The sequence below is a fragment of the Pezoporus flaviventris genome, unplaced genomic scaffold, assembly GCF_033815535.1.
Source record: "Pezoporus flaviventris isolate CSIRO_AGI_PZ_B2104156 unplaced genomic scaffold, CSIRO_AGI_Pfla_v1 ptg000031l, whole genome shotgun sequence".
NCBI classification, from domain to species: Eukaryota; Metazoa; Chordata; class Aves; order Psittaciformes; family Psittacidae; genus Pezoporus; species Pezoporus flaviventris.
The window spans coordinates 25,645,190-25,671,477 of record NW_026892579.1 but is presented as its reverse complement, the minus strand read 5'-3'; the positions used below and the strand labels follow the sequence as shown (position 1 = coordinate 25,671,477).

General features: G+C 38.8%; 1 protein-coding gene across 8 annotated transcripts in view; it reads left to right on the top strand.

Annotated features, from left to right (window-relative positions):
* ADGRB3 (adhesion G protein-coupled receptor B3) overlaps window positions 1-26,288 on the top strand; it is a 469,027-nt gene that overhangs the window by 370,921 nt on the left and 71,818 nt on the right. For all 8 annotated transcript variants that reach the window (XM_061460537.1, XM_061460535.1, XM_061460541.1 and 5 more), the window contains one exon: window positions 1,036-1,138. In XM_061460537.1, coding sequence (XP_061316521.1) covers window positions 1,036-1,138 — 103 coding nt within the window. The remainder of the gene's footprint in view (window positions 1-1,035; window positions 1,139-26,288) is intronic.

Sequence of the window (26,288 nt, the reverse complement as noted above, 5' to 3'; positions counted from 1 at the left end):
CCCCTTGTTAAGACCTCCTCAGTGTCAGCTATGGGGATACAGCTCAGGAGGAGACAGCAATATTAAATAAGCTCCAGTGAGAAGCATATGGCATAGGTCATATAACATATGACACAGTCTTCAGTGGAACTAAGCACCCTCAACTTTAATTTGCTTTTGTAGTCAACATTTATTCTTTTAGCAACTATGAAAATCAAGTCAGTAAGGTACCTCACTTGAAACCGTAATCATTCTCTTTCTGTCCCGTAGCATATAGAAGACTATACATACATAAAAATGAGAATATCTGCATCTTGTAAGGGAATAGGTGATAAGAGTATTTGACTTTTTCATCCTAAACATATTTGTAAAATGTACATGATAAGTTTGCAAGACAGACTATGTGATGCTCACTGCTGTAATTGAATCTTTCTGCACAAACTTAACCATTTTTGGTGTTAGGACTTATGAAGATAAAGATATTATGGTATCACTGTTTTTTCATACAAATTATTCTATAAAGGTTGTGGAACTTCAAGATGAATGCTACCACTATCCCAATAACATGTTTAAAAATGCAGTGCCGTAGTATCATCAACCAATCTGCATCTTATTTATGCATCATGCACCAGATCATCTGTTTATGTAAATTACCATATTTTTGCTGAAGTTAGTTAGTGGTATATACCAGCTATGAATATTCCTGGGGATGAGCAGAGAGCATAAGAAGTTCCTGACATGAATGTATGCAAGTCCATTATTATCAGTATGATGTCAGAACAGTGTTGCCAACCGGCTTTAAACGAAGCATTGATAGATTATTTTTTTAGTATACAAGGTACTAAGAGGGAATTGCAGAATATCTATCAAAATATCATAGTTCCAATGTTTGTAATATGATAGCTCCCTGGTACTCTTTTGGAACACTTGAAAGGGAGTGTCTACTTTTCAGAGTGTCTATGATATTTAATACAAGAACTGCATCAAAGCTTTTTATGATTTACTAGTTGTTTCCCTTTTAGAAAAGTTGTTCCCTCTTTTTGTTTATTTGAACAGGTACATCAGATCTGAGAGGTCAATAATTTTAATCAATTTCTGCCTGTCTATTATCTCATCAAATATCCTTATCCTGGTTGGACAAACTCAGACACATAATAAGGTATGAGAATAGATTATATTAAATTTGCACTTAAATATTAATATGTTTGATTTGTGATTAACTTAAAATATTTACATCTATTTAGTCCTGTACTCACAGGATTTTGCATTTTTGGTAAAATATTAACAGACAAGGAAAAATATTTAGCATCTCTCATAATCTCTTTTTCTCCTCCAAAAATCACTCTTGGTATTGTTCCTGCTGGATAAGCTGTGTTCTCTGTGGTAGACTTGTATATTTTATGACTAAATTTCAAAGCAAAAAAGTTCAAAGACTCAACATCAAAAGGACAAATTCTGGTTCATTATAATAGTTGTAATAGGGTTGTGCTACGGTGTTTTTGTCTTTCTATTAGCTCACTGGTACTCGAAAGGCAAGTAGAAATTGCTTAGAAGTCAGAGTACTACTCTTGAAAATGCACAGAAACAGACATCATAACAAGCTGTAGAACATTTAAATGTCTGACTGACGTAGTTATAAGAAAGTGATAACCCTGCATACCTTACTTAGTAATATATTGCTGATTTATTACTAAGGTTTTCTCAGACTCTTTCTGAACATAGTAGTTATATGTCCCTCTCCTATAGAGCAGGGCTGTGTTTTGAGGCATCACCTAGTGCCTAGTGATGCTAGGCAACTTTCAGAAGTGATAATAAGTGGTTTCTTAAAATTAACTATACATACATGACAGCCTGGATTAGAAAATAGGGTGTAATTTGTGAATAGGGCAGTGTGCGCTAGAATGCTGTTAAGTTTTGGAGTGAGCAAGTATCTGTAAAGTAATTTCTTACCCCACTGTGTTAAACTACTTAATGCACTGCTCATCTTAATTTTTCTAGTATCTAGTGAAATACGTTCATCATCTGCTATAGGATAACTAGTGTTTCTACAACACACCTACAATTAAACATTTGTCTTTTCAAACAAATACTTAGAAAATTAGCTGCCAGAAGTCTCGTAAATTCAACAGAAATCACATAGCTGAACTTTGTAAAACATACTCCATAGTAATTTCCATATAATTTAACAGAACTATTAAAATTAAGATATTAACGTGCTTAAAAGTTTTGAATGCATGTAGAGGTACCAGGGAACAAAATACACATTTGCAGAAGAAACCCACATGACTCACAGATTTTATTCAGGGGAAAAAAGTCAGAAATGCAGAAGCAACTTCAGACTGCCAGAGTGCAGAAGCATTAAGCCTCTCTAGAATTTCAGCACTAACATGAATAGTAATATATACTATTTTATTATGTATTTCAGGAAAAAATATGATTCAGTAGCTGAAAGTTCCTATATATGTTGCCACTGTGGAGTCAGGGTTTGAGGGCATCAGAACAACTGAGTTTGATAATATGATCCCTGGGCATGCTGGCAGCCATTCTCTGATGACTCAGGGAACTCTGAACAAAAACACACCTTAATCCAGTTCCTTTCTTTTATTCTTAATCTCTTTGAGCTCCCTCACTTCTGCTTTCTGAACTCCAGAAGGTAGAGATATTATACTGACTTATTTCTGAGCCATCAGATCCTAAAAATGTAAGTATTCAGAGGAAACAATTGAAAAAAAACCCAACACATCACTAAGTTTACATTTTGAATGTAAGGCCTAAAAGATCACTCTCAAATACCACTTTCTACTACACTCATCTTGTTTTTGAGTCTGCATCTTGCTTTTGGTACATGTACCACCTGGGAGTACCTTTAGTTGATCAAAGGCAGAAGACATTTTTTATACCAAGGAAGATGTTCCCTGTTACAGACCAAAAATCTGGCACTATGTCCACAGATATATGAATATATTGTAGCTCCAAGAGGCTAGCATTGGAGCGCACCATCAATGAAATAGCCAGCTAAAGCCACTGTTTAGCAAAAACTTATTTAAATAAGCAGATCCAGGTATGACTTCAATATGTTTGTAAGTAGGTATGTGTTTTGGTGCCAGAAGTATTTGAATGCAAATTCAGAATTCATTTTCAAAGATCATACATGACCAGACAGTGTTTAGTCCATAGATCTAGATTGCAGTACTGACATCGGTAAGAAAAATTGTTTTTATTTTGTTGAGCTGGAAAATTAAATCTATAAATGGGAACTCTAGAAAAGAAATCGGGTTCTTACCTATGGATTAAGACAAAAACTCTTTTAGATTTGTTTCTGAGATTTTATTATTTACTAGAAATCAAAATATTTGAGTTCTTAGTGCCTGAAAATTTTGGTAGAAAACCTGGAAATGTTTTATCAAGACATTGTAATATGCAAATAAGCAGAAATTGTTTCCTGAAACAAAGCTGAGGTGGCAAGCATATAAGCTTAGTTTTTTTAATGCATCAGAGAAAAATTGAGAAATACAACATGCCAAGTTCGAGAGTTTAATTATTCTGTTTTCATTCTTCATACTATTCTCATATCATTGGGGCACATAATTAATGTCCATATGATGATGCTGATATTCACTAAAATTGAAGAATGTCCTTTTTTTCCATTATTTAGTTTGACTTTGCTTCTGAGTTTAAATTGTTTTCAGCTCTATATTTGTGTATATTCCCTTTGAGAACAGGTGCTTATAAGTATCATCAAAGCTGAATTCCAGTATAAAGTTGAACAGTATGTAAATTGAAGATACTGAAGATGTAACAGCATGTTGCCAGTCCTAGCAAAAAGCATATCCTGAGCACCTAAAACACATAACATATACAATTAGTAGTTTTGCTAAATGCACTGTAAACCCACAAAAAAAAAAACCATAAAATTTTGTTGATGATAAGATTAGAATGTAGTTTTCTCTATCTGCATTAAACACTGCACCAACTACTTTTATTCGTTTCAATGCTATTTTATCTCCAGGATATTTCTGTGGTTCACTTTATTATGCCCATTGACAGCTGAGAAAAAAAAAAAAATTGAGTCTTTTGGTCTGTATAAGTGTAAGTTTTCTTTCTGTTTTGTGTAAATAATAGACACTTAGCCTGTTAGCTTTAGCGCTACTCTTCGAAGGCTGAGGATATCCCTAATGTTTTTACAAAAACTTCTTTTAGTACGACTGAGTTTGAATATTCCACTCTCTTTGGTTCAACTCAGTTTTGCCTTCTTCCGTAAAAAGTACCATGACAGATGGCAGAAATGGATTAAATATTTACAGAGGACATGGAGAAGCAGTTTAAATTCTTCAAAGCTACCACAGTGTTTCCATTTCTAATACTCCCTGTTTAAAAGTGATTTTTTCCTCCAGTTTCAGTAACTCGAGGATACCGACATTAGATGAGAGGTCGAGGTCATGGGGCTTTTTAGCTTGTTTTAGAATAGATTGTGATGGGAGGCATGAAGGGAAGAATGGTTTCTCTTGGAAGGTTTGGATTGGGATAGCAAAAAAGCCTTTTATCAACAGAAAAGCCTTGCTCCCGTATTCCTTCGTAGCCAAAAGTGTTGTGCATTTTATTGAAGGACCCAGCTGAGAAATGTTCTGCTTTTTTCAGTATGTTTCCCCAAGCCTTTCAAAATGCAGAACTTTATTCAATGCGGTTTCAGACACTGTAAGAGATTTTTGTTTTGTCAGTTCCTGTTTTGAAATACAGGTCACTGAAGCTTGAATTTATGAGAATATTATTAAATTAATTATGTGTCTTTTTTCAATATACTAGATGTTGTATTAGGCATGAGGAGCACATTAACTTACTTTGATATCTCTGTATCTTGTTTTCCTTCTGGTATTAAATGTTAGCCATATAATCATATTCAAATTTGATGATATACAATATACGTACACTGGAGGTAGCCCTTTAACAGCTGAATTTAGGTGTAATATTGAAATTAAGTCTCCTGAATCAGGAAGGGTAATACTTTTCATGTATAACCTAACTGTTCAAATATCTGTTATTTCACAAATGCTATGAGATGTCCCTAACATCTACAAAAGCATTACATATTTACTTTGAAGACACTGACAGTTTTCTTTGAGCACATATCTAGCAGTGATTTGTAGGTTTACCTGTAATGTAAATCTTGCTATACTATGTTTTCTAATGTTCTTCTCATCAAGAAAAATGGTTGTATTTCTTCTATATGTGGACCTCAAGCTATAAATCTTTACTGTGGTTCTGATCCCATTTAATGAATAGATTCTCTACCCCCAATACGTTATTAATTAATATTATGTGGAGGTTTTCATAAATTCACTTTCCTTTTGAATACAGCTGGAAAACACATTGATTTTTTTCACAGTTCTGCCTAACTAAAAACACATTAGCTGTTTTATGTAAGCAACTCTTGTTTACCTATTTTTCCCATGATGAAAACAAAGGTTAATGCTACTTAAAATAAACCATAGAATTCATTATACATATGAAAAAAAAAAAAGTTATTTTATACATTATCTGTTTCTGAGTGTACTTAAGAGTTCCTTTCTGGAGTTTGGGTCACCTGTGAGAAAAAGGCATATTTTTAGGAATGTCATAAGACTGCATATTTTGTTAGCCATAGTCAGGTTTCTGTGTGCCTAGCAAGGGAAAATGCTAAGGCACAAGGCAAGATTTAGCAACCCTTATAGCCTGTGTCATCCCCATTTAATTGTGGTTTTCAGTTTATTATGCTATTACGTTTTGGAATTAATCTCTTAGACCATACCTGAAGGATATGCAAAAAGCATATCCTGACCACCTAAAACACATAACATAAGCAACCAGTAGTTTTGATAAATGCATTGTAAACTCACAAAAGAAACCTTAAGAATTTGTTGATAAGATTAGAATATTCACTAAATAACTGACTGGACAAAAATAACCCCACTGTAGTCTTTTCTCAATAGAAGGTTTAGAGTGAAAGAAGCAAACAGAATTGGAAACAAACTGAGATGCCACAGCATCTCATTCCCATAGCACTCTGAAGCAGCTGACTGTGTAACTAGAGCTCCCTCAGGTTTTGAGAAACAGTGGGTGGTGGGATCCCCTGAGAACCCTGCAAATGTTCAGGTGGTACTAATGCACTAATGCTGCCTCTAACCATGCGGCTCTTGCCCCATATCTGCCACTGCCTTACAGATGCAGGCATTGTGGCAATATATCTCCTAGGAAACAGCGGGGGAGTCCTAAGAGCAGATGGAATGAACAGAGAAATGATGCTAACACAGCATTAAGGTTGTGTTAGAAAATCAATGAGGAAGCAAGGAATTTAGTATGTCAGGCAGTAGCACTCTGTGTTTTAGGTCTTGCCTGGAAAACTTCTGAGGAATACCCTCCATTTAAGCAGCTGAAACCTGTGAAAATATGTCCTCCTGTTTCAGCTAGTACCCACCTTCCAAATTAACACCTACTCTGCTGATTGTCATCTCTTTCTTTGTGTAATAGGTTTTTGAACAGCTGATTCAGGGGCTCTGGTATAGGTTAGCCATCACAGAAACACACCAGTAAACAGGTCAGCAGGCAGTGTGCACTGCATCAAACACATCTGCCCGCCTCTGTATTTGGGAACTCAGAAACCATTAATGGGAGAAGACCTCACTTAACTGAATAACTATTACAGGAGTAGGTCTGTTTAAGCAACATTTTTTTACCATGTCAAATTCTGGCAAAACCCGTTAACATCACCTGAATTAACTACTATTAACTTAGTTTGCACTCTAAGCCAATGATCCAACTAGTTTTTCAGCACTTAGCTGCCCATTCACCCAGCTGTGACCTCCTAGCCTGGTTACAAGAATATGGTGAGAGAATTTGTTGGAGATCATTTTAGTGAGCTATATTTTGAAAAACAAAAGTGATGTTGATTTGGAAATCCAAAATTTACCAAGGTTTACCCATGAAAGACTTAGGCTGTGTCTGACCCATGACTCATACTGGTGCCAGCTGTAGTGTCTCTTGGTTGTTGAGGGTCTTCTCCCATCCACCCAAACAACCACACATTGCATGCATGTGCTGAGAAATGTTGCTCAGGTGTAGTCTATTCCTTTTTCCCTGGTTGTGGTGCTGGTTTTTGTACTGGCATGTGTGTCTCTGCTGTCCTGCCTTAGCAAAAAAAACAACATAGCTGACTTTCCTGAGGTAGCCATATGCTGTGTTGCTCTTCCCAAAATGGTATCATTTTAGCTCCTTGCTCTTCAGAACCTGTTTAGAGTAGTTTTTCTCTTCTAGAATTCAACCCCACGGCCCTGAGGAAAATAGCTCATTCTCTCACAAACACCTGTTTGAATCACTTCAGACAATCTGTTGATGACTCAGGCAGCTATTTTGGGCTTCACACCTTTTTTATACTTCTCTTTTGCTTATTTGTTGAATTTCAGTGGAAATAGAAAAGCAGTCAATGGGAAGTAGATCATCCTACAAACAGTTAAATGTTAATGTCTTTCAGTTACATAATCTTGGTATTAAGAAAGAGAAAACCACAAACTCTTCTAAGTGACAATAGTAAAAAGGATTTTTAAATGAAGATACCATAGGACTAAACTGCACATGACTAAATGGTTTAATTAATAACGAGAACAACAGCAACACCAAAAATCAGCATTAAGCTACTTTGTTGTTTTCTTCCTACTATGAAAGCCGAATTTCCTTCCCGGATTTTCATGTGTGAATTACCATTTATAAGAATGTAGGCATAAGAATCCATTTGTCACATAAACCAAAACAGATACAGAAACGCAGTTAGATGTTTTTGATATAGATATCTGGTAAAAAAATACAACTCTGAGATAAATGCAATGTAAATCTTATGACCTACTACAATAATTACATCATTACTTCTTCTGCATAAAAAAAATAAAACCTGTTAGAAAACACAACCTCTTTTAAAATACTATCAATTTAAGGAACAATAGTGTAAATTTGGTGCAAAGATTATCTACCAATTGTATCAGATTTTATTTAACTTCCCTATAATTCCCCGTTGTGTCTGTGTATTTTTGGGAACATATGGTATGGTTTAACCTTGGCATGCACTATGAAGTTTATTTGTACATTTTTTACCTTGTATTCTCCTAGGTCAGAGTTTTTAGGCCCCTGTATCTTGCAGTCAAGTCAGGGAGAGTGTTTTATAAGGGAGTGACTATTGGATCAGTCTGATTCTCAGGCTGGCCTCATCAGAAGCTATAAAATGAGTATGCTTTCCTTAACACTACATACCTTGCTCTGTAAAAGCTATGGGTCTCACTCCTGTGATCCTTATACATGAAAGTATTCTCTAGACCTACATTTACTTTAAAAATTTAGAAAAATTGTAACGTAGATGTTGGGAGAATCAGGCTCAGAGGTGGTTTAAAAGTCAGTATGAAAACAAATCTTGGCGTTTGTGTTTCTTGCTTATGGCTGAAGTAAGCTCATTTCTGAAAACAGAGCTTGCTAGTGAATCAGCTCACTTTTTATGCTGGAGTCCCTCTTGCTTTTGCAGCAACTAAAAACAAAACCCAAATGTGAATCATGTTTTGCTAGATTCAATCAAAGTAGTCCAGGGTGCTGTTTGAACAGCAGCCCAAAAGAGTCACTCCAGAAGTACAAGAGTCTCTGCCCTGGGGAACTGTGAGTTCACCTACCCTGTATCTTATTAATTTGTGGTTGATTTTTAGTCATAAAATTCCCATGAAATGATTATTGTTCTCAGGTGCTAAGATTAAGGTCTGGGTTCCAGTGCCTATGCCCAGACCTGTTTATTCATTTTGTATTTGGAGGCCTTAATAGAAAAAAAAACAAAAACAAAAACAAAAAAACAAAAATGAAACCAACCAAACAAAAAAAGTGTGACAAGAGTGCAAGAGTGGATTTCAAGTTTCTCTTTCTTTCTTTCTCTCTCTTTTTCCCTGTGAATCTTTTTTCCTGTCTACAAGGAGCCAGGCTTCAGTGGGAAAAACAGAGTTTCTTTCCCATTTCTACTTTTTAGCTCTTCTACAAGGTGAGGTTAAGTGAAATTTCATGGGATGTGGGAGAAGCAGGATGCGAATCTCTGTTCCAGATCGAGGCCAACAATCAGATGGAAAGCCAATGATGATCATAAAAGATCTGACCTTTCCTGCTTTTTCTTTCTGAGAAGAAAACTGTGGTCACTCTGTGCTGAACTCATTGAAGTCAGCATTCACTAGATATAGTCTAAGTGTATTTATTGCATCATATGAAAAAGCAATGTTGTTAGATGCTGTGGATCGTATCAGAACCTTGTGATGAGACAGATGCTTAGCTTACCAATTAAAGGGACTGCTAGTATGCCTAGGGACCCAAAATTATGTACCCAGAGAACCTTTTAGTGCTATTGAAAAATGCATGTAGTGCCTTTAATTTTAGACCTCTGCCAAAACATGACCCTTTTATATTTATTTTCATGGACATACATGCTTATTATGTTGAGTCGCAATGAGTCACACCTTCGACATCAAGCCTGGTACTGAAAAATTTGACAGGAACTGTGGTTTAGTATTTTTCTCTTTTGATGTTTTTGTCAAAATTTATATAAAACTGACATTGTGGCTGAATAAGTAGGTATATTTAATAGAAAATTATGCTCAGAATAATCTTTTGAAAGAAAACTATAAAGGTAAATTTGCAAAGCATGCATTTGGCTATAATCATGGACATTTTTAACAAATGTAATTGTGAGATTTCCAGAACCCTGCAGGGAAGTGTACATGTTTTGTAATAAAAAGGCCTCAAGCTGTTTTAACTGATAGAATTTCTGAAATGTCAAGAAAGTTCAGTTTGCACTAGACTTCTGGGTTTAAAAACAGGATGGAAAACATGTTAGTGTCTCTCTCTTCTGAAGAAAACTGAAATGTATCTGGCACAAGGAGTCCAGCAGTTGGAAGGAAGTATGAATAAGGTTGGCACAAAATGTTGTTCCATTAGTAAATGGTTACATATCTGTCTCTAATTAGCAGTATGGCATATAATTTTTGCTCTATGCTCTTCATTTCATAAAAAGTCACATCTTCAACCTACCCCATATTTACTAAATAATTCCTTTAAGCTAGGAAATCTAAATGGATTTATTATTCTTTAAATATCACTTAAAGTTAGGTAAAGACTTAGAATGAGAATGTCTTCCTTAACAAGCTTAGCTAAGCCATACAGGATATAAAGCCCAATGTGTTCAGAACCTACAGCTATTGAAACTTGTTTTTTAAAAAGATGGAATTAATTGTAAAGCCGTTGTTATTTGCATCATGATTTTACACTGCTTATATATAAGAGGGTTTTCAAGGCTCCGTCTTCAACTGCATATCCTCTTATGTCAACTCAATCAGAATTCAGGCTTGAATGTCAGCAATTTCATTATTGCTATAAAACCTTAATTTTGGCACTTTGTTACCTTTTAAAGTAAATACAGAATAATACTAATGTTTCACTGAATTGAATGATCCCACAAGGCATTGCAGTTGTACTACAGTGGAAGAAAAATGGTTTTGCTAGGAATCATTGTTGGAACTCAGTATCAAGGCAGAATTAATGATGGACAAGAACTGCTGCTAGACTCAGTTTGCCTCTTGTAGCTATTCATAAACCTCGCCCCATAAAATCTCTCCAGAAAAGAATTTGTAGGAGTTTAAGCCTGATCAGGTGTCTTGTTTCCATTTGTTTCTAAAGGATTCTGCCTTCTGGATAGAAGATTCAACAATAGTATCTAAGACCAGTAAAAATAGATTTTAGTAAGATTTTTAAACCTTAGTAAGATGGCTCAATCACATTCCATAAATACCTAAAGAATATTATCTGTCCTAGTTAAATATTAGCCATTAAATGATCAAACATGTCTTTTAATTGTAGGAAATTGTCGATTGCAGGTAGAAAGATTTCAAAACTTCAAGTTGTGGCATTAATCCCTGTGAACACATACGGTCAGTAGAAAATACAAAGCCTGAAATGAATTAGAACTAAGCCAGATTTTATTGTTTTGCAGTTGCCATGGTTAGGAGCATGCATGCAAGTTATTGATATCGCTCAGCTGACACTTGTTATGCCATGATAACTTGGTTGTGTGTTTGAGCCCCTGGAGGTTTCAATTCAATACTTAAGTGAACAGGTATGACAAATGAAGCAAAGCCAAAGAAGCATTTTGAGTTTTCTTTGTCAAGGAAGCACTTTGCCGAATTTCCATTCAAGATACATGTATACTGTACCCTGCACAACTGGACTTTGATATCTCTCAGCATTGCACTATATTAGTGTTAATTATTCATATGGGCTTTGCTAATCTCAGGTCATGCTCCTTCTGTTCTCTACATTTAAACCTGTTATCATGTGTCAGCTGGAATCATAGAATCAGGACTGATTTGGGTCACTTGGATTCATTTGTCTCCCCTAGAAACTGGTGAACAGAGATCTGCTGGTGTGCTATGAAAACTTAAGCTTCTGGAAGGAATTTTTCTAAGTGGTGTTGAAGGAAAGGGAATTAAAAATGGATTATAATGAATGCACAAAGCAAGTAACCTTTCCATGCAGTCCCTAGCACGTTTCTTCTTCTTGTTAAGCTCACATGCGCAATAATCCCCTATGACAGTATGGTTCTGTCATTATGGTCTACCAGAGGCTTTTGTTTCCAAGAGCCTCTAAAATATAAGAATAGATCTATCATAAAACATTACCCAGTTTCTAAATAAAGTAACAAAAAAAATTAAGAAATCTCGTGCCTTCCAGCATCTGAAAGGGGAGACTGCTTTCCTACAATAATCTAAACCTGTCAGTACAATTGTTTTAGAGATGCTGCTGTGTGTACAGAGGATGACACTGATTTTAGTGGTTGCCTCTGCAGGCAAAGTTATCTGATCTGTTCAGGTCACAGAGCATCCACTAAGGGAATTCCCACCGCAGGAGCAGAGAGAATACAGATAACTTTCCAAAGGTAATTTGGCTATGTCATGTCATCCAGGGCATAACAGCTATGGATATAGTCTGAGAGATTTTGTATGAGGAGACATCCATGCTAAGTATATAATTCATAATATAGCATTTTATACTTGATAATTCTAGTTGCCAAGAGAGACATTTAGCATTAATTATTAATTATTGTTGTTGTTGATAAAAATAAACCTGTCATTGAGGTTCTGGGAGTATTTCCAACATCAACAAATTTTCAAACTGATTTACTAGCAGATATAATCATTTTATATTTCTCCCTCCAGTCAGAACCCCAGCTTATTTCTTGCTTGCCCCTCCCATAGGGAAACACTTGAGTAAATATATCAGCCTTTCACTCTGTTCTCAGTGTCAGCACATCCAGATCTGTTAGCTTGCCTATAGAAGCAAGGAGCGAGGAAAAGAGGTGAGGACTACTTCAGCTGTAGTAAGACTTTTAAGCCTCCATTTCTGAGCATTTTAATCTTAGAAATATTAACTGGTACACAGAAACAGTGGATGTTATGAAGAAGGCTGGATGTGAAATTTTGTCAGGTAAAATGGAGGAAAAAAAAAAGATGCTGTAGAACCATAGAATCATAGAATAGTTAGGGTTGGAAAGGAACTTAAGATCATCAAGTTCCAACCCTGCTGCCATGGGCAGGGGCACCTTACACTAACCATATCACCCAAGGCCTTGTCCAACCTCGTCTTGAGCACTGCCAGGGATGGAGCATTCACAACCTCCCTGGGCAACCTATTCCTGTGCCTCACCACCCTAACAAGAAAGAATTTCCTCCTTATACCCAATCTAAACTTCCCCTGTTTAAGTTTGAACCAGTTACCCCTTGTCCTATCACTACAGTCCCTAACGAAGAGTCCCCTCCCCAGCATCCCTGTAGGCCCCCTTCAGATACTGGAAGGCTGCTATGAGGTCTCCACACAGCCTTCTCTTCTCCAGGATGAACAGCCCCAACTTTCTCAGCCTATCTTCATACGGGAGGTGCTCCAGTCCCCTGATCATCCTCATGGCCCTCCTCTGGACTTGTTCCAGCAGTTCCATGTCTTTTTAATGTTGAGGACAGCAGAACTGCACACAATACTCCAAGTGAGGTTTCACAAGAGCAGAGTAGAGGGGCAGGATCACCTCCTTTGACCTGCTGGTAATGCTCCTTTTGATGCAGCCCAGGATACGGTTGGCTTTCTGGGCTGCAAGCGCACACTGCCGGCTCATGTTCATTTTCTTATTGAGCAACACCCCCAAGTCCTTCTTCACAGGGCTGCTCTGAACCTTCTCTGCCCAACCTGTAGTTGTGCCTGGGATTGCTCCGACCCAGGTGTAGGACCTTGCACTTGGCATGGTTAAACTTCATGAGGTTGGCATCAGCCCACCTCACAAATGGGTCAAGGTCCCTTTGGATGGCATTCTTTCCCTCCAGCGTATCAACCGAACCACGCAGCTTGGTGACATCGGCAAACTTGCTGAGGGCACACATAATTCCACTGTCCATGTCACTGACAAAGATGTTGAACAAGACCGTTCCCAACACCGATCCCTGAGGGACACCACTCGTTACTGGTCTCCAGCTGGACATTGAGCCATTGACCACAACTCTTTGTGTGCGGCTGTCCAGCCAGTTCTTTATCCACTGAGTGGTCCATCCATCAAATTGATGTCTCTCCAATTTAGAGACAAGGATGTTGTGTGGGACAATGTCGAATGCTTTGCACAAGTCCAGGTAGATGACATCAACTGCTCTACCCCTGTCCATCAGTTCTGTAGCCCCATCATAGAAGGCCACCAAATTGGTCAGGCGGGATTTCCCCTTAGTGAAGCCATGCTGGCTGTCACCAAGCACCTTGTTGCTTTTCATGTGCCTTAGCATGCCTTCCAGGAGAATCTGCTCCAAGATTTTGCCAGGCACAGAGGTGAGACTGACTAGTCTGCAGTTCCCTGAGTCATCCATTTTTCCCTTCTTGAAAATGGGGGTTATGTTTCCCTTTTTCCAGTCGTTGGGAACTTCACCTGACTGCCATGATTTTTCAAATATGATGGCCAGCGGCTTAGCAACTTCATTTGCCAGCTCCTTCAGGACCTGCAGATGGATTTTGTCAGGACCCATGAACTTGTGCACATTCAGATTTTTAAGATGATCTCGAACCAGATCGTCTCCTACAGTGGGCGCAGGGTCTTCATTCTCGCAGTCCCTGCATCTGCCTTCCAAGACTTGGGTGGTTTGGTCAGAGCCTTTGCCAGTGAAGACCAAGGCAAAGAAGTCATTCAGAACCTCAACCTTCCTGTGTAGCCAGTTCTCCTGAGAGCTTCCTGAGGGGGCCTACGTTCTCCCTAGTCTGTTTTTTTATTTGCTACGTACCTATAGAATCCCTTCCTGTTATCCTTGATACCTCTAGCCAAGTTTAATTCCAGCTGGCCTTAGCTTTCCTAACCTGGTCCCTAGCTTCCCAGACAACATCCCTGTACTCTTCCCATGCCACCTGTCCTTGCTTCCACTTTTTATAAGCCTCTTTTTTCATTTGAATTTTCCTCAGGAGCTCCTTATCCATCCAAGGAGGTCTCCTGGCCCTCCTGCTGCACTTCCTTCTAGCTGGGATGCAACACTCCTGAGCTTGTAGCAGGTGATCCTTGAATATCAACCAAGAGTCTTGGGCCCCCCTGCCCTCTAGGGCTTATATCCCATGGAACCTCACTAAGCACGTTCCTGAAGAGGCCAAGTCTGCTCTTTTGAAGTCCAGGGCAGTGAGCTTGCTGCATGCTCTTTTCACTGTCCTGAGGATCTCAAATTCGACCATCTCGTGATAGCTGCATCCAAGGCTGCCCTGGAGAGTCACATTTCCAACAAGCCCTTCCCTGTTGGTGAGCATGAGGTCAAGCATGGCACCTCTCCTTGTCGGCTCCTCTATTACTTGCAGGAGGAAGTTGTCTTCCACACAATCGAGGAACCTCCTGGATTGCTTGTGCTTGGCCGTACCATCATGTTTCTACTCAGCAGCACAAGTGAGGGTATTATAAGACTACAGGGAGAAGCTGTGCTAGAAACAGTAGTGCTGTGGACAACTTTTACTGATCACACTTGAGTCCAAACAAAGAATTAATTTATTTTTTGCAGTAGCAGAAGCTCCCAACTGGTCTGGAAGTGTCACTCACCATGCATTTCATGTGTTGAGTTGATTAGAACAGTTAAATATGTAGGTCTCACTAGCTCGTACGCCAGTGAAACAGACTAGAAAAGACAGGTCACAGCTACATTCCTGACATTTAGGCATTTAGGGACTTCTGCACAGGACTTCGCCATTTTGAAATAGAGAAGGTGGCCTACAGGATGCAAGCTTTACCTTCCAATCATGTAGGTTTTCCTCAGTATTTGAATGTCACTGGTGTGATTTTCTGGTCATGGCAGGGCACTGGAACTCATAAGAAATAGAGGTGGCATCTGACTACAGTATTCAGTTCTTCAGTGGCTTTGGCCAGCTGGGAAGGTTTGTTTCATGGTCATTTCTTACACAGGAACCCATCATGTTCATCATGTTCCTAGACCACTGGAGGGGTTTGCCCAGTGCTTCAACCTGGAGTCTGACCAAAACAACTTCCTCAAGGATTTACAAGTTAGGAGTTATATGTTAAAAGGCCACAGATGTGGCCAGGCAAGTTGCCACAATGAGTGAAACACATTTTTTACTTTCCCTAATATACTCTCTGCTTTGTATTAGATGTTCACTGATTTTAGTGCATTTCATAGAGATAGCTCTGTGCCAGATAAAAATCCATCTTCTCCCACTGAGATACTTTTTTTTCTTTTCTGCAGATATTCTCTTAGTACATACTGTTTTTCACGGGAACTGTTTGCATCCCTTATACATTATTTTTTTAATATGAGACTCAGTGAGCTATAGAGCCAGGGGTTAATCATGTGGTTAGCCATGTGGTTAATAATTTAAAATAACTGAAGGGATTTTGTTTCCTTTAAATTGTTACTAATGCATTATTTATTGTCATAATTTGTATATAATAAAATGACTAGGCTCAGTCAATGATAATTACGTTACTTAGGAACAATTTGAAGTCACGCACATAGAAAGCAATATAGTAGCATTTGCTTTGAAGCTTTATGCTAAACATCTATGTTTCTTTGAGCTTTATGTGCAACACTGCATTTTGCTTAATATTTTTATGGTTATTTACCTTTCAAAATAACCAAATCTAAATTGGAACAAAGCTCAAAGCACTTTGGCAAAAGATATGCTAATAATTTCCAATTAGGAAGAAAAAATTGCTAAAAACTAAGATAACGTGTTACTAGCAGTACAATTACACTGTCTTTAATTGTATGCAGTGCCTTCCAGGCCACAAAGAGTCTGAGGGGAGAACAGCAGACCAACATGTTCTGTAGGCAAGACAGCTACCCATTCTTCTGCTCTTGAACACCAATTCCAAGAGAAAATCTTCCTTGTGAAAACATAGCTGTGGTACCGCTGGCTTTGTGGAGAAGCTGGTCACAGTAAAATTATTTCCTAATTGCTGTGAAAAATGCAGGTCCCTTCTTAGGCAGGATTAAGATGCTTCTTGAATTCCATAGGCATTATGTCTGTCACTGACTGTCAGAAAGGAGGAGAGGAGGAGATTCTTCCAGCCAGGATGTCTTTAGTTAGAAGCAAAGAACCACTTTAGACAGCCCCTGTTGTGTGGCATGGGAAAGTCCTAGTTTTGAAGACTGCATTTTCTTTTCGTGTTGCCTTCTTGCAAGAAATATTCATAGTGAGTGGGGATTTTCCCTTCAGGCCTTCATGTGTAAAAAAAAAAAAAAAATGCTGTTTGTTTTGAAATTAAAAATTAAGAAAGTAAAATGGTTGTTGCACCATTTCTTCTTTCTTCAGTTCTCCTTTCTTTATCTTTTCTTCCCTTCATTTCTTTTATCTTCTTTCTTCATTCATTGTTTGCCTTGCTTTTTGGATTTATGATCTACTTTTGGATTTATGATCTACTTTTGGCCTTTCCTTTATTTGGCTTCCCTGATGCTGTTTTCTTGCCATCCAACATTCTGATCAAAGCCAACATTTGGGAATTCAGGGAATTCTACACATTTGCAAATAGAGAAGGCAGCTTATAGGATGCACACATTACTTTTTGATCATGTAGGTTTTCTTCAGCATTTGAATTTCACTAGAGAACAATTTTCTGGTGATGACAAGGCACTGAAACTCATAAGAAAGAGAGGCAGCATCCGACTACAGTATTCAAATCTTCAGTGGTTCTAGCCAACAAGGCAGGTTTTATTTCCAGATCATTTCTTACAGAAGAACCTACCCACTACATACCTGGACTGTTGGAGGGTTTGCCTAATGCTTCAACCTGGAGTCTGACAGAATCAACTTCTTCAAGGATTTACATGTTAGAAGAAGGAAAGGTCCTTCTCTGTTCTATTCCAACCCCCCTCCTGCCCCTCTTTTGCTTCCTGAGAGGCAAAGATATTCCTGCTGATTTTGTCCCTCTACAGTTCTTGTCCACTTTTTCACCCCGTTGAAGTTCTCTGCCTTGACTGTCAAGCTTCTCAAGAGATAATATCCTTAGAGTACTCTCTTCTGTCATTACCTTTGAATTATCAAATTCCCTTTCTCAAGGAGGATAAGCTGAACATTTCAAGCAGAGTCATAACACTTGAATGCAGTGGTTCTGCCGCATAGATAGAAAAATGAGAAATAAAGGAAAATGTGGTTATGAGATGTGATAGCTCAGTAAGACTCTCATCATGTACCAGTGGGACTTACATTGTGTGCAAGCAGTTCTCCATTGCTGTGCTTCTCAGTAAAAATGCTTTGCCTTTCTTTCTGTTATTGAACTTTAAAAGACAGCAGAGAGAAGAAATTGTGTTACTATATATCTATTATAGAATTATATTATGCAATGATGTTGTATATAGCATTTTTTACATATTGTCATAATATTATTCTTATTAAAGAGGCTTCCACTCAAAATTCAGTAGCCCTAGCTGGGGGTTATATCCTAAAACAGACGTCAATCTAATGCATCACTGACACTCTACCAGCCCCATGGCACAGAGCAGGCTTGACAAACAGTCTTGTGCACGGGTGCAAGAGCAACCAATGATCTAAAGCCTTGCTCTGAAGCCCCTTTACAAAACCATTCTGTCATGCAATTGCTCTGTTCCTGTGTGGCTTTATGCTGTTATAGGAAATTACAATATGTAGCTTTTTTTTTAATTCCCTTTAGTATGCTCAATCTCACTATCATCTCCTGTGCTATCCTGGTATTTTGAGCTCTCTGCCATCTTTAAAAATAGGCTGGGCAATTTTTCATTAATTTATGACTAATATTTCCTTTTAAAAGTAAAATCTATCTTTACAAAATTGTTTTTTTTTTCCATCAAGTAAAAGAATCAAACATTTTAAACAGATTAAAATGAACTCAGTAAAAAAAATAAACAGATTGTTCATTACACATCCACCTTCCAGTCTGATCTTCAGCCTCTTTTTATCTCTGTGCTGTCACAGACTGAGAACATCAGATTGATGCGCAGAACATCATGTCATTTCCCTGTATCTAGCACTGTATCTATGTTGTATCTACCAAATCTACCTTTAAAAATTCATGAGAAGCTATGGGCTGGGTGAAAAACATTAAATGGGGCTGAGCTGTCAATTGGCAGCCAGTAATGCTTGCAAAATGTTAAGTATAGAGTAATAGCAGAACCACTTAAAACCATCACAATCAGCACACATAGGTATGAGTCACTAGATAAAGTTAAAAACAGTGAAAATCAAGCCTGAAGTCTAATTCAGGTCCTTTTCTTCCTTTCAAAATGCAAACAGGCCATAAACCCTCTCTTGCCTGCTTAAGCGGTTAGTTTACAATTGCTTTCTATCAAGTGCTCAGCAGAAAGTAGCTCGAAAATACAAGCAAATATATCCTTCTTCATTTCTTCCAGCTTCTTGTCAAAGACTAATAGAATAGGTGCTGTTCTTTTGGTTTCTTTAATTTCAAATATGGGATTCATTCCCTTCCAACTCTCATTTAGGGGTAGACTTTCCATACAATGCTTTTTAAGCTGCACAGTGCCCCCAGATTACAGTGGGGGCTGTGCAGCATAAAATCCTGCAGCGCTTTGAAATTAAGTTTAAAACCCTGCAGTGCTTTGGAAAAGATAGATATTTATTCAGCAGTATGCATTGGCACCAGAGTGAAGAAAGCTGAGAGGAATTTCACCAATACAGCTGGGACATAACCAAGGTGTTTCACGCAGGACCTATCAAAGAAACACCATTTTGTATTGCTAACACCTGCCAAAATAACATGACACATTTGATATACTTTTAGATAATGTCATCAAAGACTAATTGTGGCAGATCCGACACTGAAGCAAAATTTCTGTTTGTCAGAATATTAACCTCTTTGCTTGTGGGATGCCCTTTGCCTTGTATATAGCAATCCCTAACTGGTTTGGTCTTTTTTTTTCAATTATTATCTTAAAGCTATCTTTTCTGATGGGAAAGTTTTCAAGATACTGAAATGAAAAGGTCTAACAATTTGTTACACAACTGTAGTATACAGGACATCAACAGTATTTGATAGATGATAGTGCCTGCAACTGAATTAGACCCTAATTCTGAAGTTAATTCTTTGGAGCCCCACCAAAGCTCTGGAAACTGTGCAAGAATTCAATTTAAGAAAAGCTTTTTGTTGTAATGATTGTGGCATTGTAAAATAGCTAAAGTAGCCATTATCACACAGCTCTGTGGATCAGTTAGTTTTTAAATGATTGTTCCTGATCAAAAATTATGGAAAAGCGCTGTATATTTCATTCAAAATGGTATTGCCATTATTAATTTGTTGGGTTTTTTTTTTTAAAGTAATTTTATTTTAGACTTTTGGAGAATATTCAGTGCATCTCTGAAAAATACACAGTTCCAGAGCAGTTTGGAAAAAAATCTAAAGAATTCTATTAAGAATATTTCTTTGTGCATGTGTGTGAGAGCATTCATGAGTGCCTCTGTGTGTATGCTGATAAATGAAGGATTTTCCAAATAGGAATCAGTCGTATAGTAATTTTGACTTTCAAATACATCATTTCCTTTGATTGTAATGGAATCTATGAGTATGTGTGAGAGTAGAATACAGTCCATTAGCGATTAAATCTACCAGCTTCATAACCCTCAACTCAAAATACAGCATCTTATTGACGCATTTCCAATATGAGCAAATAATGAAAACAAAGGGAATGTGACAAATACATAGATAAAGAAATTAATGAAAATATCTGAACACAAAAGGCATGAAGAACCCACAATGTATGCTACTGAATCGAAAGGCAATATGTTTTTTTGTATGTTTGAAGGTATGTTTGAAAAATATTAAAATAGTTATATTCTTTTGAAAACCTAAAAATATATCCAATACCTGCTTTTTTTTAATATTAAAATATTCTGATTGCCTTTTACAGTGTTACAATAATTACAATATTGCTAGCTTACCTCATTTGAGGTAAGTTAACATTTGTTGATTTAAACAATTAAATTAATAATAATCCTTCCTTACTTTAGAAATATTTCACAGTTAAAAATAATGTTTAGCCTTTTAATAAGGCTGGCAGTGGTAGGTGGTGTCTTTAGTGTAAAAGCGCATTGGTGATTTGTGTGCATTTTTGACATCTGGTTCATGTGATTTCCTGTATCAGTTGTCTCACATTCATGACGTTTTTGTTAGAAGTATCAGCAGCTATTAGGGCAATAAGAAGCTGTGAGCATATTACAGGTCCCTTAAGCAAGCAGCTTGAATTGGATTTTATTTTCTGCAATGATACAGTTGCGTTTCAGTGAGCTGAAAATCAAGTCACGTCTTAAGAATTCATGACATTATATTCAGCTGAATTTATTACTCTTTCTATTAAGTTTTTCTGTGAACAATCACAATACTGACAGGGCTGCCATGTTAACATTTTTAAGCAGCTAGTGGGGTTGATTTGCCTACAGGCTCCCAGGGGACAGTGGGTGTTCCAATCATTTTACAAAAAGAAGTGACAGGTTATGTTCTCATGAGTGACTGCGCCACTTTCTTTATGCCTCCAGATTCTTCCATCTCAGCAGGAAACTTAAAATTTTATCAAAAACATTAGTATACATTTACAATGTAATATTAAACTGATTTAACTTTGCAGCTCTTCACTTACTAATTTGCCATGTATAAGCGCAAGTCCATGTGCCAATGAAAGACTTAACTCAGTACCTTCTCTACCTTTAGGGTAGAAAGGATTGATTTATTTCCCTGTCTAACTAGAGGGTTAGGCATGATATTTAGCATTTAACCAGAGACTTTTGCTAATAAGACTACACTAATAACTTCCCCTTTTCTTAAAAATACTAGCATGCAAGCATACTAGTCATCAACTCTGTTTACGTCATAGCATCATAACTTAAAGCAGTTGAAGATATTACAGATGTTATATATGGATACAGATAATATAATACAGATATTATGGACTATTTTTTTAAATTTTTTTCTATTTTAAACATCAAACAAATTTCCACGGGGTATCCTCCCAATGATAAGTGTGAAATATTGTTCAATACGCAGTAGTCTAGACTACTAGAAGTCAGCAAAAATTCTGTGCCAGCTTTAGCAGCTTCATGGGTTTGCCCTTTGTGGTAGTATTCAAACACCTGAAGTTGCTGCCTATATTCAAAAATTAAATCTGGATAGACTTGGTTAAAAATATGTATATACGTATATATATTTTTAAAATCTCAAGACTTCTAGAATTAAATTTCAGACTTGCTGCAAAATGCACCCTCTCTATGAAGCTGAACTGCTCAGGATGTTCCTTGCATTCAAACCCATGCATGATAATAGAAACCAGATATTCCCCCAGGTACCAACTCTGAAGGGCCTGATATGTTCCGTGTTCTGAGAGCACATCTAACCTGCAGTGACAGAGCCAGCTTCCTAACAAAAAAAAAATAAAAAAAAAACAACAAAAACCTTGACACTGCCTTTTTTTTTTTTCCATCTGGGAGCCAAGCTCTGGGTGAAGAAAGTATAAATTCATAAATTCCCAACATCAAGCTTTGTACTCAAGGTCTTCCAGTTAAAATGTGGTGAAGTGTCTTCTGCTTTTCTGAAACCAGTGGAAAGTAAAACTCAAGACTAATTTATACAAAGCAACATTTGTGGAATTCAAATGCTGGCTTGAGATAATTTAAATTTTAAAAAAATGTTTTCCCTTCTGATCCTGTGAAACCAAACTGCCTGTCAGTAGCACCTTCTTAAGCAAAATTATAACATACCAAGCATTTGTGCATGAAAGTGCTGATATTAACTATCATTCCGTAGCATGAATGTGCAGTTGAGTAGAATGCAATCATGTTTAGAGAATTTTCAATCCTGCCTAAATACACATCAGCTGCACTCCTCCAGCAGCAGTTAGTCTGGTCCTTGGTCAGAGACTTGTGTGGAACAGATGATGGGAGTATGGCATTCATACAACCCCTCTGCTCCCAGTGACAGAGTGGTGCATCCAGGGATGCCTTGGGATCAATCACAGCTTTGTCTCTTGCCATGAGGAGGAAATAACTGTAGGTCCCCTGTTTTTCATGCCAACTGGTCTGAAGCTTATCTTAAGTGGTCTGTTCTCTGACAGTGGTTTCTATACACATTTGTAACAAAATATGACCTCTGAAATAGTACATTTAACACATACGTCAGATAGATTCCTCTAGTGCATTGATGATAACTTCTTAATGCAAATGGTGGACAAACCAACTAGGAGAGGAGCGCTGCTGGATCTGGTACTCACCAACAAGGAGGGTCTGGTTGAAGCAGTGATGGTCAATGGCAGCCTTGGCTGCAGTGACCATGAGATGGTGGAGTTTAGGATCCTGTGTGGGAGGAATAGAATACCTAGCAAGGCCACATTTCTGGATTTCCGAAGGGCCAACTTTGGCCTCTTCAATCAATTGCTAAGGGAAGTATCATGGCAAAGGGTACTAGGTGGTAAAGGGGCTCAAGATAGTTGGTCAGCATTCAAGGACCACTTCTTCCAAGCTCAGAATCAGAGTGTCCCAATGAGTAGGAAGTCAAGTAGGGGAGCCAGGAGACCAACATGGTTAAACAAGGAACTGCTGAGCAAACTCATACGGAAAAAGAGAATCTATGGATTATGGAAGGAGGGGCTGACCACTTGGGAGGAATATAGGACAGCTATTAGAGGATGTAGGGAGGCAATTAGGACAGCTAAGGCCTCCTTGGAACTTAATCTGGCAAATTGGGTGTCCTGGGTTCAGCAGTAGCAGTCATGTTTTTTCCTTTGTGTTAACTGTTGCAGTGCTGTGTTTTGACTTCCAGTTTGAGAACAGTGTTGGTGAAGCCTATGTTGTCGGTTGTTGCTAAGTGATGTTTACCCTGACCAAGGACTCTGTGAGGCTCATGCTCTGCCAGGGAGGAGGGGAAGCTGTGAGGAAGCAGAGACGGGGCGCCTGACCCGGGCTAGCCGGGGAGGTATTCCATACCACAGCACGTCATGCCCGGGGTGGGGGGTAACTGGGAGTTACCCGGAAGGACAGGGGCTTCCGGGTGGAACTCGTTTTCTTGGCCGGTGGTATCGTATTCTCTTCCCTTGTTATTTTCCCTTATCATTGTTTTAGCTGATAGTAGCGGTGGTGATTTGTTGCTGGACTGTTCTTGTCTCAACCCGTAGGAGTTGCACTCTCTCGATCCTCCTCCCCGTTCCTCCGGGAGCGGGGAAGGGGAGAGCCCCAGTGCAGGGGGGGGGGGGGGGGGGGGGGGAGACGGACACGGACCTTGATTGTTGTCAGCTCGGCACCACTCACTGGGAGTGAGTGAACAAGTTACCTGACTGGGTTTAAACCACGACATTGGGTCAAGGACAATAGAAAGGGCTTCTTCAAATACATAGCGAATAAAACTAACACAAGAAGCAGTATAGGCCCACTGCTGAATGAGGTGGGTGCCCTGGAGACAGAGGATATAAAGAAGGCAGAGGTGTTGAATGCCCTCTTTCCCTCTGTCTTTACTCCTGCAGACTCCCCCTGGGGGACCCAGATTCCTATAGCCCCAGAAGGAGTCAGGATAAAGGAGGAGTTTGCTTTGGTGGATGAGGATTGGGTTAGGGATCAGTTAAGTAATCTGGACATCTATAAATCGATGGGTCTGGATGGAATACACCCGCAGGTGCTGAGGGAGCTGGCGGAAGTCATTGCTGAGCCACTCTCCATCATCTTTGGTAAGTCGTGGGAAACAGGAGAGGTGCCTGAGGATTGGAGGATGGCAAATATCACGCCAGTCTATAAGAAGGGCAAGGAGGACCCGGGTAATTATAGACTGGTCAGCCTTACCTCCATCCCTGGAAAGGTGATGGAACAACTTATTCTTGACACTGTCTCTAGGCATATCAAGGATGAGGGGGTCATTAAGAGCAGCCAACGTGGCTTTACCAAGGGGAAGTCATGTTTGACCAGCCTTATAGCCTTCTATGAGCAAGTAACTAGGTGGATGGATGATGGTAGAGCGGTAGATGTGTTTTTTCTTGATTTCAGTAAGGCATTTGATACTGTCTCCCACAGCATCCTCATAGATAAGCTAAGGAAGTGTGGGCTTGATGATCAGGTAGTGAGGTGGATCAAGAACTGGTTGGAAGGAAGAAGGCAGAGTTGTGGTTAATGGGGCAGAATCTAGCTGGAGGTCTGTGACTAGTGGAGTCCCTCAGGGGTCAGTGCTGGGACCAGTGTTGTGTAATATTTTCATCAACGACCTGGATGAGGGAACTGAATGTACCCTCAGCAAGTTCTCTGATGATACTAAACAGGGTGGAGTGGCTGACACACCAGAGGGCTGTGTTGCCATTCAGCGAGACCTGGACAGCCTGGAGAGTTGGGCGGAGAGGAACTTGATGAAATTCAACAAGGGCAAGTGTAGAGTCTTGCATCTGGGGAAGAACAACCCCATGTACCAGTACAGTACCTGCTGGATAGTAGTGAAGGGGAAAGGGACCTGGGGGTCCTGGTGGATAGGAGGATGACCATGAGCCAACAATGTGCCCTTGTGACCAAGAAGGCCAATGGCATCCTAGGGTGCATTAGAAAGGGTGTGGTTAGTAGGTCAAGAGAGTTTCTCCTCCCCCTTGGTGAGGCCGCATCTGGAATATTGTGTCCAGTTCTGGGCCCCACAGTTCAAGAAGGACAGGGAATTGCTTGAAAGAGTCCAGCGCAGAGCTACAAAGATGATTAAGGGCGTGGAACATCTCTCTTATGAGGAGAGGCTGAGGGAGCTGGGACTCTTTAGCTTGGAGAAGAGGAGACTGAGGGGTGACCTCATCAATATTTACAAATATGTAAAGGGTGAGTGTCAGGATGATGGAGCTAGGTTTTTTTCAGTGATGTCCAGTGACAGGACAAGCGGCAATGGGTGTAAACTGGAGCATAGGAGGTTCCATGTGAACATCAGGAAAAATTTCTTTACTGTGAGAGTGACAGAGCACTGGAACAGGTTGCCCAGGGGGGTTTTGGAGTCCTCCTACATTGGAGATATTCAAGGCCCGCCTGGATAAGTTCCTGTGTGATGTACTCTAGGTTACCCTGCTCTTGCAGAAGGCTTGGACTAGATGATCTTTTGAGGTCCCTTCCAACCCTTAGGATTCTGTGATTCTGTGATTTGTTTGGATTCTTAACCACAGTGTTAAGTTTAATTTAAATGAAAAAGGTCACACTGATAAAGCTGTCTACATTCAAATTCTTGCTAAGTTTTTTGTCATTGCACTCTTTCCCTTGTGATTTACTTATGACGTATTGTGAGGTGAAGAAATATACTTCAAAACTGTGAACTTTCAGAGCTGCATTTTGAGCCAGAAGTCTTACAGATTTCCAATAACTTAAATAGTTGAAAAGTATCATTTAAATCACAGAAAGATAAGTTTGGCTATAGACTATACAATTAAGCAGATGAAAGCAATTAACATTATTAAACCTGATCTTCATATATCACATAGCATGAAAGGCACCATTTTGTCACTTTTGTATGGTCTCACACTCATTCCAGGGTTACAGGTAGGATTACAGATTTTGAAAAATTACTGATGGGTTTAGGATGTTTAATGAACACGCAATATATGGCTTCTCAGCCTTGGCTGACATTTTGAAATCAGACTTCCAGCAGTGAAATCTTGTCAGGGATGTGTTTTAGATTACTCAAGCTTTCATGATTAGAGTTTTTCATACATAATGTCAAGTACTATAGTCTGTTAAATGCTAATTGAGCATGCCATTGTTAATGCAGTAGCAGCACAGAGAATAGAATCTAG